This window comes from Tribolium madens, unplaced genomic scaffold (assembly GCF_015345945.1).
Source record: "Tribolium madens isolate multiple individuals breed KSU strain unplaced genomic scaffold, Tmad_KSU_1.1 Scaffold_71;HRSCAF=194;Tcas5.2_LG6, whole genome shotgun sequence".
NCBI lineage: Eukaryota > Metazoa > Arthropoda > Insecta > Coleoptera > Tenebrionidae > Tribolium > Tribolium madens.
In genome coordinates this window covers 4,130,286-4,143,020 of record NW_025401041.1, presented here as the reverse complement: position 1 = coordinate 4,143,020, position 12,735 = coordinate 4,130,286, and the positions used below count along the sequence as shown (strand labels likewise).

The 12,735-nt window shown below is 28.9% G+C and overlaps 3 protein-coding genes across 4 annotated transcripts; all 3 read left to right on the top strand.

The window, feature by feature from the left end:
* The first annotated feature begins 1,517 nt into the window (after positions 1-1,517).
* On the top strand, positions 1,518-3,540 carry LOC123009077 (cytochrome P450 4C1-like). 2 transcript variants are annotated; one of them, XM_044405197.1, is made up of 10 exons: positions 1,519-1,725; positions 1,769-1,960; positions 2,006-2,191; positions 2,248-2,314; positions 2,360-2,486; positions 2,530-2,587; positions 2,634-2,818; positions 2,863-3,031; positions 3,083-3,262; positions 3,318-3,540. In XM_044405197.1, exons 1-10 carry the CDS (start codon positions 1,542-1,544, stop codon positions 3,482-3,484), a joined length of 1,515 nt encoding a protein of 504 aa, XP_044261132.1. In that variant the 5' UTR covers positions 1,519-1,541; the 3' UTR covers positions 3,485-3,540. The 2 variants fall into 2 exon arrangements, with proteins under 2 accessions (XP_044261131.1, XP_044261132.1); XM_044405196.1 differs by having other exon boundaries at positions 1,518-1,725; positions 2,863-3,262.
* LOC123009081 (cytochrome P450 4C1-like) lies at positions 3,524-5,714 on the top strand. Its single transcript, XM_044405204.1, is given in 10 exon segments — positions 3,524-3,901; positions 3,946-4,137; positions 4,184-4,369; positions 4,419-4,485; positions 4,555-4,681; positions 4,732-4,777; positions 4,826-4,995; positions 5,050-5,218; positions 5,268-5,447; positions 5,508-5,714. Coding segments are annotated over 10 exon segments (1,497 nt in total). The 5' UTR covers positions 3,524-3,717; the 3' UTR covers positions 5,684-5,714.
* Positions 5,715-8,232: 2,518 nt separating this feature from the next.
* On the top strand, positions 8,233-12,725 carry LOC123009134 (cytochrome P450 4c3-like). The gene is made up of 18 exons (XM_044405262.1): positions 8,233-8,452; positions 8,506-8,697; positions 8,748-8,933; positions 8,991-9,057; positions 9,109-9,424; positions 9,471-9,639; positions 9,687-9,866; positions 9,922-10,097; positions 10,738-10,930; positions 10,975-11,169; positions 11,220-11,405; positions 11,453-11,519; positions 11,564-11,690; positions 11,741-11,780; positions 11,839-12,008; positions 12,057-12,225; positions 12,271-12,450; positions 12,505-12,725. The coding sequence occupies exons 1-18, from the start codon at positions 8,272-8,274 to the stop codon at positions 12,708-12,710; spliced, it is 3,000 nt and encodes a 999-aa protein (XP_044261197.1). The 5' UTR covers positions 8,233-8,271; the 3' UTR covers positions 12,711-12,725.
* The last annotated feature ends 10 nt before the right edge of the window (positions 12,726-12,735 follow it).

The window sequence follows — 12,735 nt, the reverse complement described above, 5'->3', positions numbered from 1 at the left end:
ACATCTTTGTACCAAGAAAACTAATATCTTCCAAATTATGAAAAAAAGTTTAGGTCCCTCTTATTTTTTTTTTCTTTCTAGTTTCTTTTTTTCTGATAGCGCAAAAAGTTTAACAAAAAAAGGACTTGTTTTTTAATTTTTTTATTCATCCTGGCCCTTTATTTTCCCTTCATTTTATATTTTATATTTTATATTTTGAATAAGTAGCTCTAAAAAAATTATGTAATTAAAAATTGGCCTCGGTTTTAAGCCAAAAATCGTTGTAAATTAACGATATAACTGCTTAAATCGTTGTTTTTGGTCAAAACAACGTAATTTAAGATATTTACAAATTATTAATTTGTATATAATTATAATTTAATTTATACAATTATTTTTATAAAATACATTAATTTAGAGTAGTTTTAGTTATAGAATTACGCAAAATTACATTGTAAGTAGCTCAATTTGCTTTCTTTTAGAAGAAAACTGTTATTTAAGCTATTGTTTTGTTGAAATACTTTGATTCAGGTTGATTTCCGGCTGAAATTTGAGCCAAATCGATTGGAAATAGCACAAATTGTATTTTAAGCAAATATTTTTATAAAATACTTTGATTTAAAATGATTTCTGTGTTAAGATCGAGCAAGATTGGATTGGAAATTGGTGAAAATGCTTTATTTTGAAAGAAAACTGTTTTTTAAACATTTATTTTGTTGAAATACTTTGAGTCAGGTTGATTTCCGGCTGAAAATTAAGCCAAATCGATTATAAATAGCACAAATTACTTCATTTTGGTTTAAAATTGGATTTAAAGCAAGCACTTTTATAAAATACTTTGACTTAAAGTGATTTCTGTGTTAAAATCGAGCAAAATTGGATTGTAAGCTCAAATTGCTTTGTTTTGAAAGAAAACTGTTATTTAAGCATTTATTGTGTTGAAATACTTTGTTTCCGGCTGAAAATTAAGCCAAATCGATTGGAAATAGCACAAATTGCTTTATTTTGGCCTAAAATTAGATCATAAGCAATAATTTTTTATAAAACACTTTGATTTAGAATACTTTTTGTGTTAAAATCGAGCAAAATTAGATTGAAAATAGCTCAAAACGCTTTATTTTGGAAGAAAACTATTTTTTAAACATTTATTTTTAATCATTGCAAATCAAAGTATTTCAAAAAAAATCAAAAGATAAAATACGCATTTGAAGTAAAATAGAAAAACTTAAAATGATTTTGAATCCTATGACTACTATATTTAAAAAAAACACATCAGATTTTCAGCTAATTTTGAGGAAATGAGTTAATAATGCGGTAGTGGGCACAGATCATGAAACGAGTTCTCTCAAGTACCAAAATATGAAAGGAACTAGGTCACCCACCTTCTCTCAATCTTAAAACTGTGTATTTTTATTTAACAATCATGAAAACTTTTAATTTAAACGTCTCCAATTGCACCTTGAAAAGTAAAAGCCCCAATCTGAAATTTCAAGTTTCAAAATTTTTACAGACGATTTTACAATTATAAAGCTCTTTGAACTGATTATACTCTCATTTGCACAATGAAACCAGCCTATATCGACATGACGTGTGCTCTGACTTGGCTTTTTTCAGCCCTTGCCCTACTTTTTCTTATCAAATACAACTGGAGTAGACGATGGTTGTACTATTATGGGTCGAAAATAAACGGACCGTTTGCGTGGCCCATCATTGGAAGCGCCCATCACTTCATCGGAGGCCAAAAAGGTACAAAAAACTAAATTTACACAATAAAACCCACACTTTCCAGTATTTTACAAAAACATGATCAAGCTATTTGAGACACAACCAAGCATTTTCAAATTCTGGTTGGGTAAAGATTTGATTGTGGTGACGTCACGACCGGAAGATGTTGAAACTGTTTTGAGTAATTGTTTCGGGAAGCCGAAATTTTATGATTATTCGTATAAATTGTTCAGGGATGGACTTTTAATAGCACCAGGTTAGTATTTAGTTAATTTAGCCCATTTGATGTTGTTGTTTTTAGCAAAAATTTGGAAAGACCGGAGGAAAACCATCAATCCGACTTTTAATCCGAAAATTTTAAACTCGTTTATTGACATTTTTGGGAAACATGCAAATCGGTTAGTGGATGTTTTTGAAGAAGGTTGCGGGAAAGAATCATTTGACGTTTTTTTGAAACTATTTCGGAGCACTTTAGATATTGCTTGTGGTAATGAAAAAATCCCAATTTTTTTCCCTACAATAATACAAAAATTTATAATTTAGAAACTCTAGCTGATGTTGACAGTGATTTAATTAAAGGCCAGGATGCTTATCTACAAAAAGCAATAAGGTATAAAAAATCTTTGATTATTTGAAAAAAATGTCATTTTTTCAGGATGGAGGATGTTTTAGCAATTCGTTCGTTCAGTGTTTGGCTTCACCCCGACATTGTTTGGAACAATTCGTCATTTGGGAAAGAAGTAGAAAAAGCATCTCCTGAAGTATTCGGTTTCATAAAACAAGTAATTCAATTAAAATGGATTAAATTATTAATATCAATTTTAGATTTTAGGTTTAAAGAAACTATATCCAGTTCCAACAGTTAGTGAAGAATTTACGCTAGGTTCAATAAAATGTAATTGTAACTTTTTATTTATTTATCATTTTAGACGACGAATTTTGTAAGAAAAAACGTTTCCTTAACCACTTGTTAACTGCAAGTGAAACAAATCCACAATTTAATGAATTAGCTGTTGAGGAGGAAACTCAAACTATTCTTATAACTGGTAGTGAAACAACAGCGATTACAATTGGAATGGTTTTAATAATTTTGGGAATATATCCTGAAGTTCAGGTGATAAAAATATTTTTTTAATTGAAATAAAATAAAAATTGTAGGAAAAAATCATGGACGAACTTGAATTAGTTTTGGGGCCTGATAACAGAGAAATAACTTTGGACGATATAAACAAAATGGAGTATATGGAACGTGTGATTAAGGAAACACTAAGAGTACTTCCAATCGTACCAATAATTTTGAGATCGATGGATGAAGATATAAAACTAGGTATCAAATCAAAAAATTCAAACAATTCAAAAAATTTTAAACCAATTACAGATCCTTACATAATCCCAACTGGTAGTTTTGTATTGGTACCAATTGGTCACATTGGAAAAAAGCCAGAATTTTGGAAAGAACCAAATAAATTTGATCCTGATCGATTTTTACCCGAAAATAATACTAATCGACATCGTTGTACATTCATCCCTTTTAGTTACGGTGCTAGAAATTGTGTGGGTTCGTGTTTAAATCAAAATTGTTATTTTTTTCAGTAAAACTGTTTTTTTTTCAGGCTTTAAGTACGGTATGATGTCAATGAAGGTACTTTTAGCAGCGATTTTAAACAAATACATCATCAAACCTGCACAGTATAAAAGTTTGGAGGAAATTGAGCTGATTTTTGGCATGGTAACAAAACCGAAACACGGTTTCAAAATAAAACTGGAAAGGAAAATTTAAAATGCAAATGTAATATAATTGTACAATAAAAATTCAATAATGATACGAATAACTAATCCATTAATTATTATCTCCTTTAATTCTTTAAACAAAAAAATTATATTAAAAAAACATAAAAAGTGGATTAGAAAATGTGAAATTGCGTTACTGACGTAAATAGTTACAATTAAATATTCTTTAAGCTGTATAAAAGCAACCAAAGCTAATATCAGTTTAGTAGAAATAAGCCGAAAATGGTGCTGAAAAATTTCGACATCACGTCTGTTTTGTCAAGCATTTTCTTGACTTTGATCATCGCTTTCATTGTTAAATACCACTGGAGTAGACGATGGTTGTACTATTATGGGTCTAAGATTGATGGACCCTTTGGATGGCCCATAATTGGCAGTGCCCATTATTTCATCGGAGGTCAAAAAGGTACAGAAAATTTAAAATGAACTAAATCACAACTTGTTTTTCAGTTTTATCAAAAGCTATGATGAAATTGTTAGAATCATATCCTTCAATTGTAAAATTTTGGTTCGGTAACGATTTAGTAGTGTCAGTTTCACAATCTGAAGATGTTGAAATTATTTTGAATAATTGTCTCGAGAAACCGAAGCTTTATGATTTTATGATGGGCATACTCGGAAATGGGCTTATAACAGCACCAGGTCAGTATGAGAGAACTATTAAAACATAATGATTTTTTTGTTAAAGTTGGTATTTGGAAGAGTAGAAGAAAAATGATTAATCCGACTTTTAATCCAAAAAATTTAAATTCGTTTATTGAAATTTTTGGAAGACATGCAAATCACTTGGCAAATGCTCTTGAAAAAAACTGTGGAAAAGAATCGTTTGATATCTTATCAAAATTGTTTAGTTGCACGTTTGATATTGCTTGTGGTAAGTATTTTGATAACTATTTTTAAGCAAAAATTATTTATTGATTTAGAAACGCTTGCTGACGTTAACAACAATATGATTACTGATCAAGAAAGGTTTTTTCGAAATTTATCAAGGTATTAATAAATATACTGTCTAGACGTATAAGTAAAGAAAGAAGAAAAATTCCTGTTTTTTTTTTTTAGAATAGAAGATCTCACAGTAATTCGTGCCTGTTCTATTTGGTTTCATGTAGATTTTCTGTGGAATAGATCTTCACTTGGTAGAGAAATGAGCAAAACGTGTAAAGAAATGTCTTCTTTTGCAAAACAAGTAATCTTTAACTATCAAAAATCAAACATTATTTTGTCAATTATTTTCAGGAAATAGAATTTAAAAAATCAAGTTTAAACCACAATCTAGATCAAGGTACGGAAAATTTTTACAGAGTGGTATTTTTATTCTTTTTGGTTTTAGATAACATTCACAGAGAAAAACGATTTATAAACCATTTGTTAAAATTGGGCAAAATTGATGAAACAGCTTTAGAAGATGAACTTCAAACTATTCTGATTGCTTCCAGCGAAACTACAGCTCTAACAGTTGGATTCATTTTAATAACTTTAGGGATATATCCAGAAATACAAGTAAAAATTAAAATTAACATAGCTACGAGTAACAGTAACAGTACAAATTTTAAGGAAAAAATCAACAAAGAACTTGAATTGATTTTTGGCAACGATGATAGAGAGCCAACTTTAGAAGACATCAACAAAATGGAGTATTAAGAACGTGTGATTAAAGAGACTTTGAGATTATTTCCTCCTGTACCATTTATTTTAAGAGTAGCTGACCGAGACATAAAACTTGGTATGAAAAACAAACAACAAAAAAAACAGGTTTGAAACATTACTCGTAGATTCTTGCACAATCCCCACTGGAAGTTTTGTCTTGATTCCGATATATCACATCAGCAGAAAACCTGAATTTTGGAAGGAACCAAATAAATTTGATCCTGATCGATTTTTACCAGAAAATAGTTTGAATCGCCATCGGTGCACTTTTATTCCTTTTAGTTTCGGGTCTAGAAATTGCATTGGTTTGTGTTAAAATGAAAATGTTTCGTTGTTAAAATTCTAAATAAATTTTCTACTTACAGGATTCAAATACGGCATGATGTCAGTGAAAATTCTGTTGTCGACAATTTTAAGAAGATATACCATTAAACCATCTGAATATAAAAAATTAGAAGATGTTGAAATGATATTTGGTGTGGTGGCCAAACCAGTATCAGGTTACAAGATAAAATTAGAAAAAAAAATAATTGAAAACTGATAATTTCTCAAGCACCTAATAAATAAAAGTAGTGGAGAAAAAATTTTTGTTTTATTAGGAAAAATCAAATGAGTCCCAGCGAGTTGGTAAAGTCCATTATTTACCTTTAAATAATGCATAGCCCGACATTATGTTTAACTATACAACGTGTCCCAAAAATAAGTTCCAATACAAACTTGTGTTTTTTTAAATAGGGCATCATGTGCTTCTTGGCATTTTTAGAAGTAGTTTTTCGTTACAGTGTTTTAACTTCGATTGGTCGACTTTGCTGAGTTTTTGAAATAAGTTGGGTTGGACAAAAATAAACTCTTTTAAATAAATTATTACACAAAAACAAAGATAGCTAAAAAAATTTTTTACAACTGCAAATGATGTCAGTAAAAGTTTTGTTGTCGACAATTTTAAGAAAGTACACTATTAAACCATCTGTGTATAAAAAATTGGAAGATGTCGAAATGATATTTGGTGTGGTGGCCAAACCAGTACCAGGTTACAAGATCAATCTAGAAAAAAAAATAATTGAAAAGTGATGATTTCTCAAGCACCTAATAAATAAAAATAGTAAATTAAAAATTTTCGTTTTATTTAGAAAAATCTAATATGGATTGAGAACCTTAGTCCCTATTTACATATAAAAGTAGGTAGGACTTCTTATGCGACTTTTAGCAAACTTTTAAAAATATGCAGTATCAAACCAAATTAACTAAATTAAACCTTCTTTTTTTTTATCGCTGTCCCAGCGAGTTGGTAAACTCCATTATTTACCTTTAAATAATGCATAGCCCGATATTATTTTCAACTATACAGCGTGTCCCAAAAATAACTTACAATACAAATTTGTGTTTTTTTTAAATAAAGCATCATGTGATTCTTGGCATTTTTGGATATAGCTTTTTATTAAAACTAAACTAGACTAAACGTCTAGTGGTCGATTTTGCTAAATTTTTGCAATAAGTTGGGTTTTTTGATAAAAACGAACTATTAAAAAAAATATTACACAAAGACTAAGACAGTTAGAATTTTTTTTACAACCGCAAAGAAAAAAGTACAAATTTTAAGATTATAACAATATTTTTTTTGTTTGTTGCATTTGTACAATGAAGTTAAATAACTTAAAAAATTAAATGGAACACCCTATTTTTGTAAAATTTCGAAATTATACGGAGTTGTAAATTTTGCACTTTGATCCTAATTATTTCTAATTGTACAAGTTTTTTTGCTGAAGGCTATTACTAGTGGAAACAAAAAAGTTATATTCTGAATTGTAACTTTGTTTTTAACGTTATTTGTGGCTTTTATTATTTTATAAAGTTTTTGTAAATTTACGGAATATTTATAATTATAAAAAAATATATACAAGATCATGGGTGACTTTAAAAAAGGTCAAATGTTAAATATGTTTGAAAAACAGATTTTTTTAGACATTTTTTCCAGTTTTCTGTTATCTGAAACAACCTGGAAAAAAATCCAGAAAATTGTCTCGTTGTCATTGATACAATCCAAATGTATAAGTTTTTCTACTGGCTTTCCACATCGTCGTGTGGTTATTCTTAATGAAATTGTTTTGTTTCCAAAGTTTTGTTTGGATTTTTAACCGATTTTTTTTATTTGATTGATTTTTTTAAGGTTTTTGGTTTTTGTAATTTTTGTAATTTATTAGCAGTTTTAAATTGTATCGATTTGTATTTAATAATAATAACAAAAAATAATAATGTAGTTGCCCACTTACGCCATTTTCAATAATGGATATGAATTGATTTTATCGATTTTAGACTTCCATTAGAGCAACATATTTGTCAAAATATTAATAGCAACAATTTTTCAAAAGTCCACAATTTAAAATTGTTTCAAATTGTTTCAAATTTCAATTGAAAAAGACAATAGTTTTCTAATAACAGATCACAGTAGCAGAAATTAATGATAATAATAGTTACAATTTTTAACTTCTAATAAATTATGCTACCAACAATATACTCCTGTACAAGTCTAACATCAACTAAAAAGGAAAGTCCAGATCACAGTAACAGAAAATCTCTGGTAACACATTAGATCTTGTAAATCCAGTTTTTGTTAAAATTATGTATTCAAAATATTTGTAAATGAGAAATAAAAAATTTAAGGAACATGATTTTAATGTATTTATTTTTGAGCTTGTTTACTTTGTTAGATAAAGAGTTCTAAAAAAAGTTTTTTGTTTTTTATTAATTTCTAATGTATTAGTATTTTTATCGGTTCATCTAATTCTGAATAACTTGATCGATTTTATACTTGTCAATTTGTCAATTTATTAATAACGACAAGTTTCCGAAAGTATACATTCAAAAGCCCACAATTTAAAATTGTTTCAAATATTTGCAAGACCATTACTTGGTTTCAAAAAAATTGTTAAAAAAGATCACTAAAAACTTGTTACCAAAGACGAACCTGTTTGTAAAATTCACTAAACATCGTAAACCAAAAAATTGATTACATTAACATAAATTAAGCACACAATCTGGTTTTTCTAAATGTTTACTACCTCTTTTGTTACAATAATAGGTATATAAATACACCCAACAAAAGTACCACTCTTCTAGTAAATCCAAGACATGAACAAAAACATTAACATCGCGTCAGTCTTGTTATGGGTTTTATTGATTGTAATTCTGTATTTTATTATAAAATACAACTGGAGTAGACGATGGCTCTACTACTATGGGTCTAAAATGGACGGCCCTTTCGCTTGGCCCATCATTGGAAGTGCCCATAAATTCATCGGAGGACAAGAAGGTTTTGTACCTTTGTACAAGGAAAATTTAACTAAACTAAACATTTATTTCCAGTTTTTTATAAAAAAGTGACGGATCATTTAGAGAAATACCCGTCAATTTTTAAATTCTGGTTGGGTAAAGATTTAATAGTGGTGACATCGAGACCTGAAGACGTTGAAATAATCCTAAATTGTTGTTTAGAAAAACCGAAATTTTACGCCTATGGAAAGAAATTGCTCAGAAACTGTCTCTTCATAGCGCCAGGTTGGTATTTAGAAGGCTTTGTAGCAAATATTAACGTTTCCAATTTAAAGTTAATAATTGGAAGGGAAAAAGAAAAATGGTAAATCCTACTTTTAACTCGAAAATTTTAAGTACTTTTACTGAAACTTTTGGGAAACATGCAAACCGTTTAGTAAGCGTTTTTGAAGAAGAATGTGGAAAAGAAACGTCGGATGTTCTTTTAAAAATATTTAAATGTACTTTGGATACTGTTTGTGGTAAGCAAGTTTCAAATGGAATTAAATAACAATTCACTAAAATTTTTAATTCTTTAGAAGCACTTTTTGATGTTGATTGTTCCTTACTTTATGGGCAAGAAGATTATATACGAAAAGTAATAAGGTAAAAAGTAAAAAAAAATATTTTAGAAAAAAAAAGCCTTTTTGCTTTTAGAATAGAAGATATTATTGCAATCCGTTCAATCAGTGTTTGGCTTCAAGTTGATATATTTTGGAAAATGTCATCGCTGTGTAGAGAAATGGACAAAGCATGTGCAGAAACATTTTCTTTCATAAAACAAATAATAAATTTGAAAAAATTAAAACAAGAGGACAAAAATCACCCTTTTACAAATTTTTTACTAAACTTGAGTAAAATTAATGCAGAAATTGAGGACGAGCTTCAAAATATTCTAATTACTGGTAGCGAAAGTACTGCTCTCACAGTTGGCATGACTTTGATCGTATTGGGAATACATCCCGAAGTTCAGGTAAGAAAAAATAACAAAAAATAAAAATTAGAATAATCCATTGTAGAGAAAAATTTCGGATGAGCTCGATTTAATTTTTGATCATGACGAAAGAGATCCGACATTTGAAGACATAAATAAAATGCAGTATTTAGAATGTGTGATTAAAGAGACCTTGAGAATTTTTCCAATCGCACCGATTATTATGAGATCAATTGATCAAGACATAAAATTAGGTACGAAAACAACATCTTCAACATTTTAAATTTTCTTAATTTTATAGAACAGTGCACATTCCCCGCCGGTAGTATGGCCTTTATTCCAATTCACCACATTGGAAAAAAGCCTGAATTTTGGAAAGACCCAAACAAATTCGATCCTGATCGATTTTTACCTGAAAATAACACCAATCAACATCGTTGTACTTTTATTCCTTTTAGTTACGGTCCTAGGAACTGTGTAGGTTTGTATTGACACAAAATTCGTTTCATTTTTAATTAATTTTGGGTCATTTTTAGGCATGAAGTACGGTATGATGTCAATGAAAGTACTCTTAGCAGCAATTTTAAGGAAATATACAATCAAACCGTCACAGTATAAAAGTTTAGAAGATATTGAACTAATATTCGGAATGCTTGCAAAACCGAAACATGGTTATAAAATAAAATTAGAGAAAAAATATTCAACTTTGAGTAATAAATAGAAGAAAATAAAACGTATTTCATTTTTGAAAATTTTGTATACAGGGTGATTCATGAACATGAACGGCGAGAACAATTTAAACCCCACTTAAAACATGTAACACCTCCTACTCTGGAGTTTTTTATTGTTGTTTTTTCTACTGCTGTCATTAGATTGTAAATACAATACATCTTATAGTACTTATACGACGTGATTAATGAATAAGTGTGTAGATAATTATTGTTATTTTTTAACAAAAGAGGGAAAATTTGTTTTGCCAATAGTAAATAAATCATTAGACTTTTGATTAATCTGTTCAAAGCTATTGAAGTAAATAACAAAGAAACAACTGTTGTTTTTGATAAAATTAACAACAAAAATTTATTACTGTTGTGTCAAGGACCAAACTATTTAAAGCTCGCCACACAATGCTTTGACCACAAAAGAATCAAAGTAGTACAAACAAAGTACAAACTGTTAGTGACAAAATTTTTTGAAACAAATAAAAATTTTCGAACCAGTTTTATAGAAAAGACTTACTTAAAATATTTTGAGTTTTTGAAAATTATTATTTAAAAGTTTATTACTAAATGAAGACTGCGATTATGATGACTATTATTTAATTTCGCAATAAATTTGCACAAATTCAGTAAAACTCCAACACGATGTCCGAAATTGTCAACATCTTGTCTGCTTTGACATGGATTTTTTCGGTTTTTGTCTTATGTTTCATTATACAATACAATTGGAGTAGACGATGGTTGTATTATTATGGGTCAAAAATAAACGGACCATTCGGTTGGCCCATTATTGGAAGCGCCCATTATCTCATGGGAGGCCAAAAAGGTAACACATAAATTTGAAAAATTCAAAACTTGGTCGTTTTTTAGTATTTCATAAAAAAATCACTAAAACGTTAGAGTTGCAACCATCATTCTTTAAATTTTGGTTGGGCAACGATTTGTTGGTTGTGACTTCAAATCCGAAAGATGTTGAATTTGTCTTAAATACCTGTTTTGAGAAACCGAAATTTTACCAAAAATATTCGTACAAAATGATAAGAAATGGTCTTTTAACAGCTCCAGGTTGGTAAAATATGTGGTTGACAAATTTTGATATAAATTTTGCGTTAAAGAAAACATTTGGAGAAACAGGAGAAAAATTATTAATCCGACTTTTAATCCAAAAGTTTTAAATTCGTTTATGGAGATTTTTGCACGACATGCAAATAATTTGGTGGATGGTTTTGAAGAAAATTGCGGAAAAGAATCGTTTGATGCGTTTTATACATTGTTCAGATGTACATTAGATATGGCTTGTGGTATCAACTATTTATGTTTTTTTCCAAATTTAAATAATTTCTTTTAGAAACATTTGCAGATGTTGATAGTACTTTATTGCAAGGGCAAGACAATTATATACGAAACATAATGAGGTAATATAATTGATTAAAAAAAGGTACTATAGTGATATTTTTAGAGTTGAAAATCTGATAGCAATTCGTACATGTTCTACTTGGTTTCACATTGATTTCATTTGGGAAACCTCTTCTTTAAGTCGACAAATGGATAAAGCTTGTACAGAAATGTTTTCATTTATACAACAAGTAATCAAACGTGTAAATAAAAAAACCAATAATGATTTTACTAATTTCAGATAATACAATTTAAAAAAATAAACGAGGTAGTCACAACAGGTTTGACAACTTATTTCGAAATTAAAAACAATCACATAATGGTGGTATTCATTTTCAGAAAATTCTTGCAAAGAAAAACAATTTTTGAATCATTTATTAAACTGTAATAAAATTGACGATTCAGCCATTTTGGAAGAACTCCAAAACATAATGATTACTGGCAGCGAAACTACTGCTATCACAACTGGAATAGTCTTAATAGTTTTAGGAATACTTCCAGAAATACAGGTAAAAATCAAAATGTGTATTTAAAAATGCAAAAAATGAATATTAAAGAGTAAAATAATGGACGAACTGGAATCAGTTTTTGGCACCGATGACAGGAAACCAACTTTAGAAGACATAAACAACTTGGAGTACTTAGAACGCGTCATAAAAGAAACTTTAAGACTATTTCCAACCAAACCACTTATTGCGAGATTAGTTGACAAAGAAATAAAACTGAGTAAGACAAAAATTTTGTAAATTAAAGTAATGAAAAATCCCTTAGACTCGCACACAATCCCTGCTGGAAGTATTGTAGTGATTCCGATTTGTCACATTCACAAAAAAGCTGAATTTTGGAACGATCCAAATAAATTTGATCCCGATCGCTTTTTACCTGAAAATAATTCCAAACGCCATCGTTGCTCTTTTATTCCTTTTAGTTATGGACATAGAAATTGTCTAGGTTGGTACAAACATGAAATTCCTCTGATTTTTAAATGAATTATATTATTTCTAGGCCTCAAATACGGTATGATGTCAATGAAAGTTGTATTATTGACCATTTTGAGAAAATATACGATTAAGGCATCGGAATATCAAAAATTAGAAGATGTTGAACTGATTTACAGTATGGTAACAAAACCAACATTGGGATGCAAAATCAAACTGGAGAAGAAAAATGTAAAGGGTGAAAGTAAAAGAAGTCCTATAAATAATTGTTGAAAACACAAAACCTATAGTTTATTTA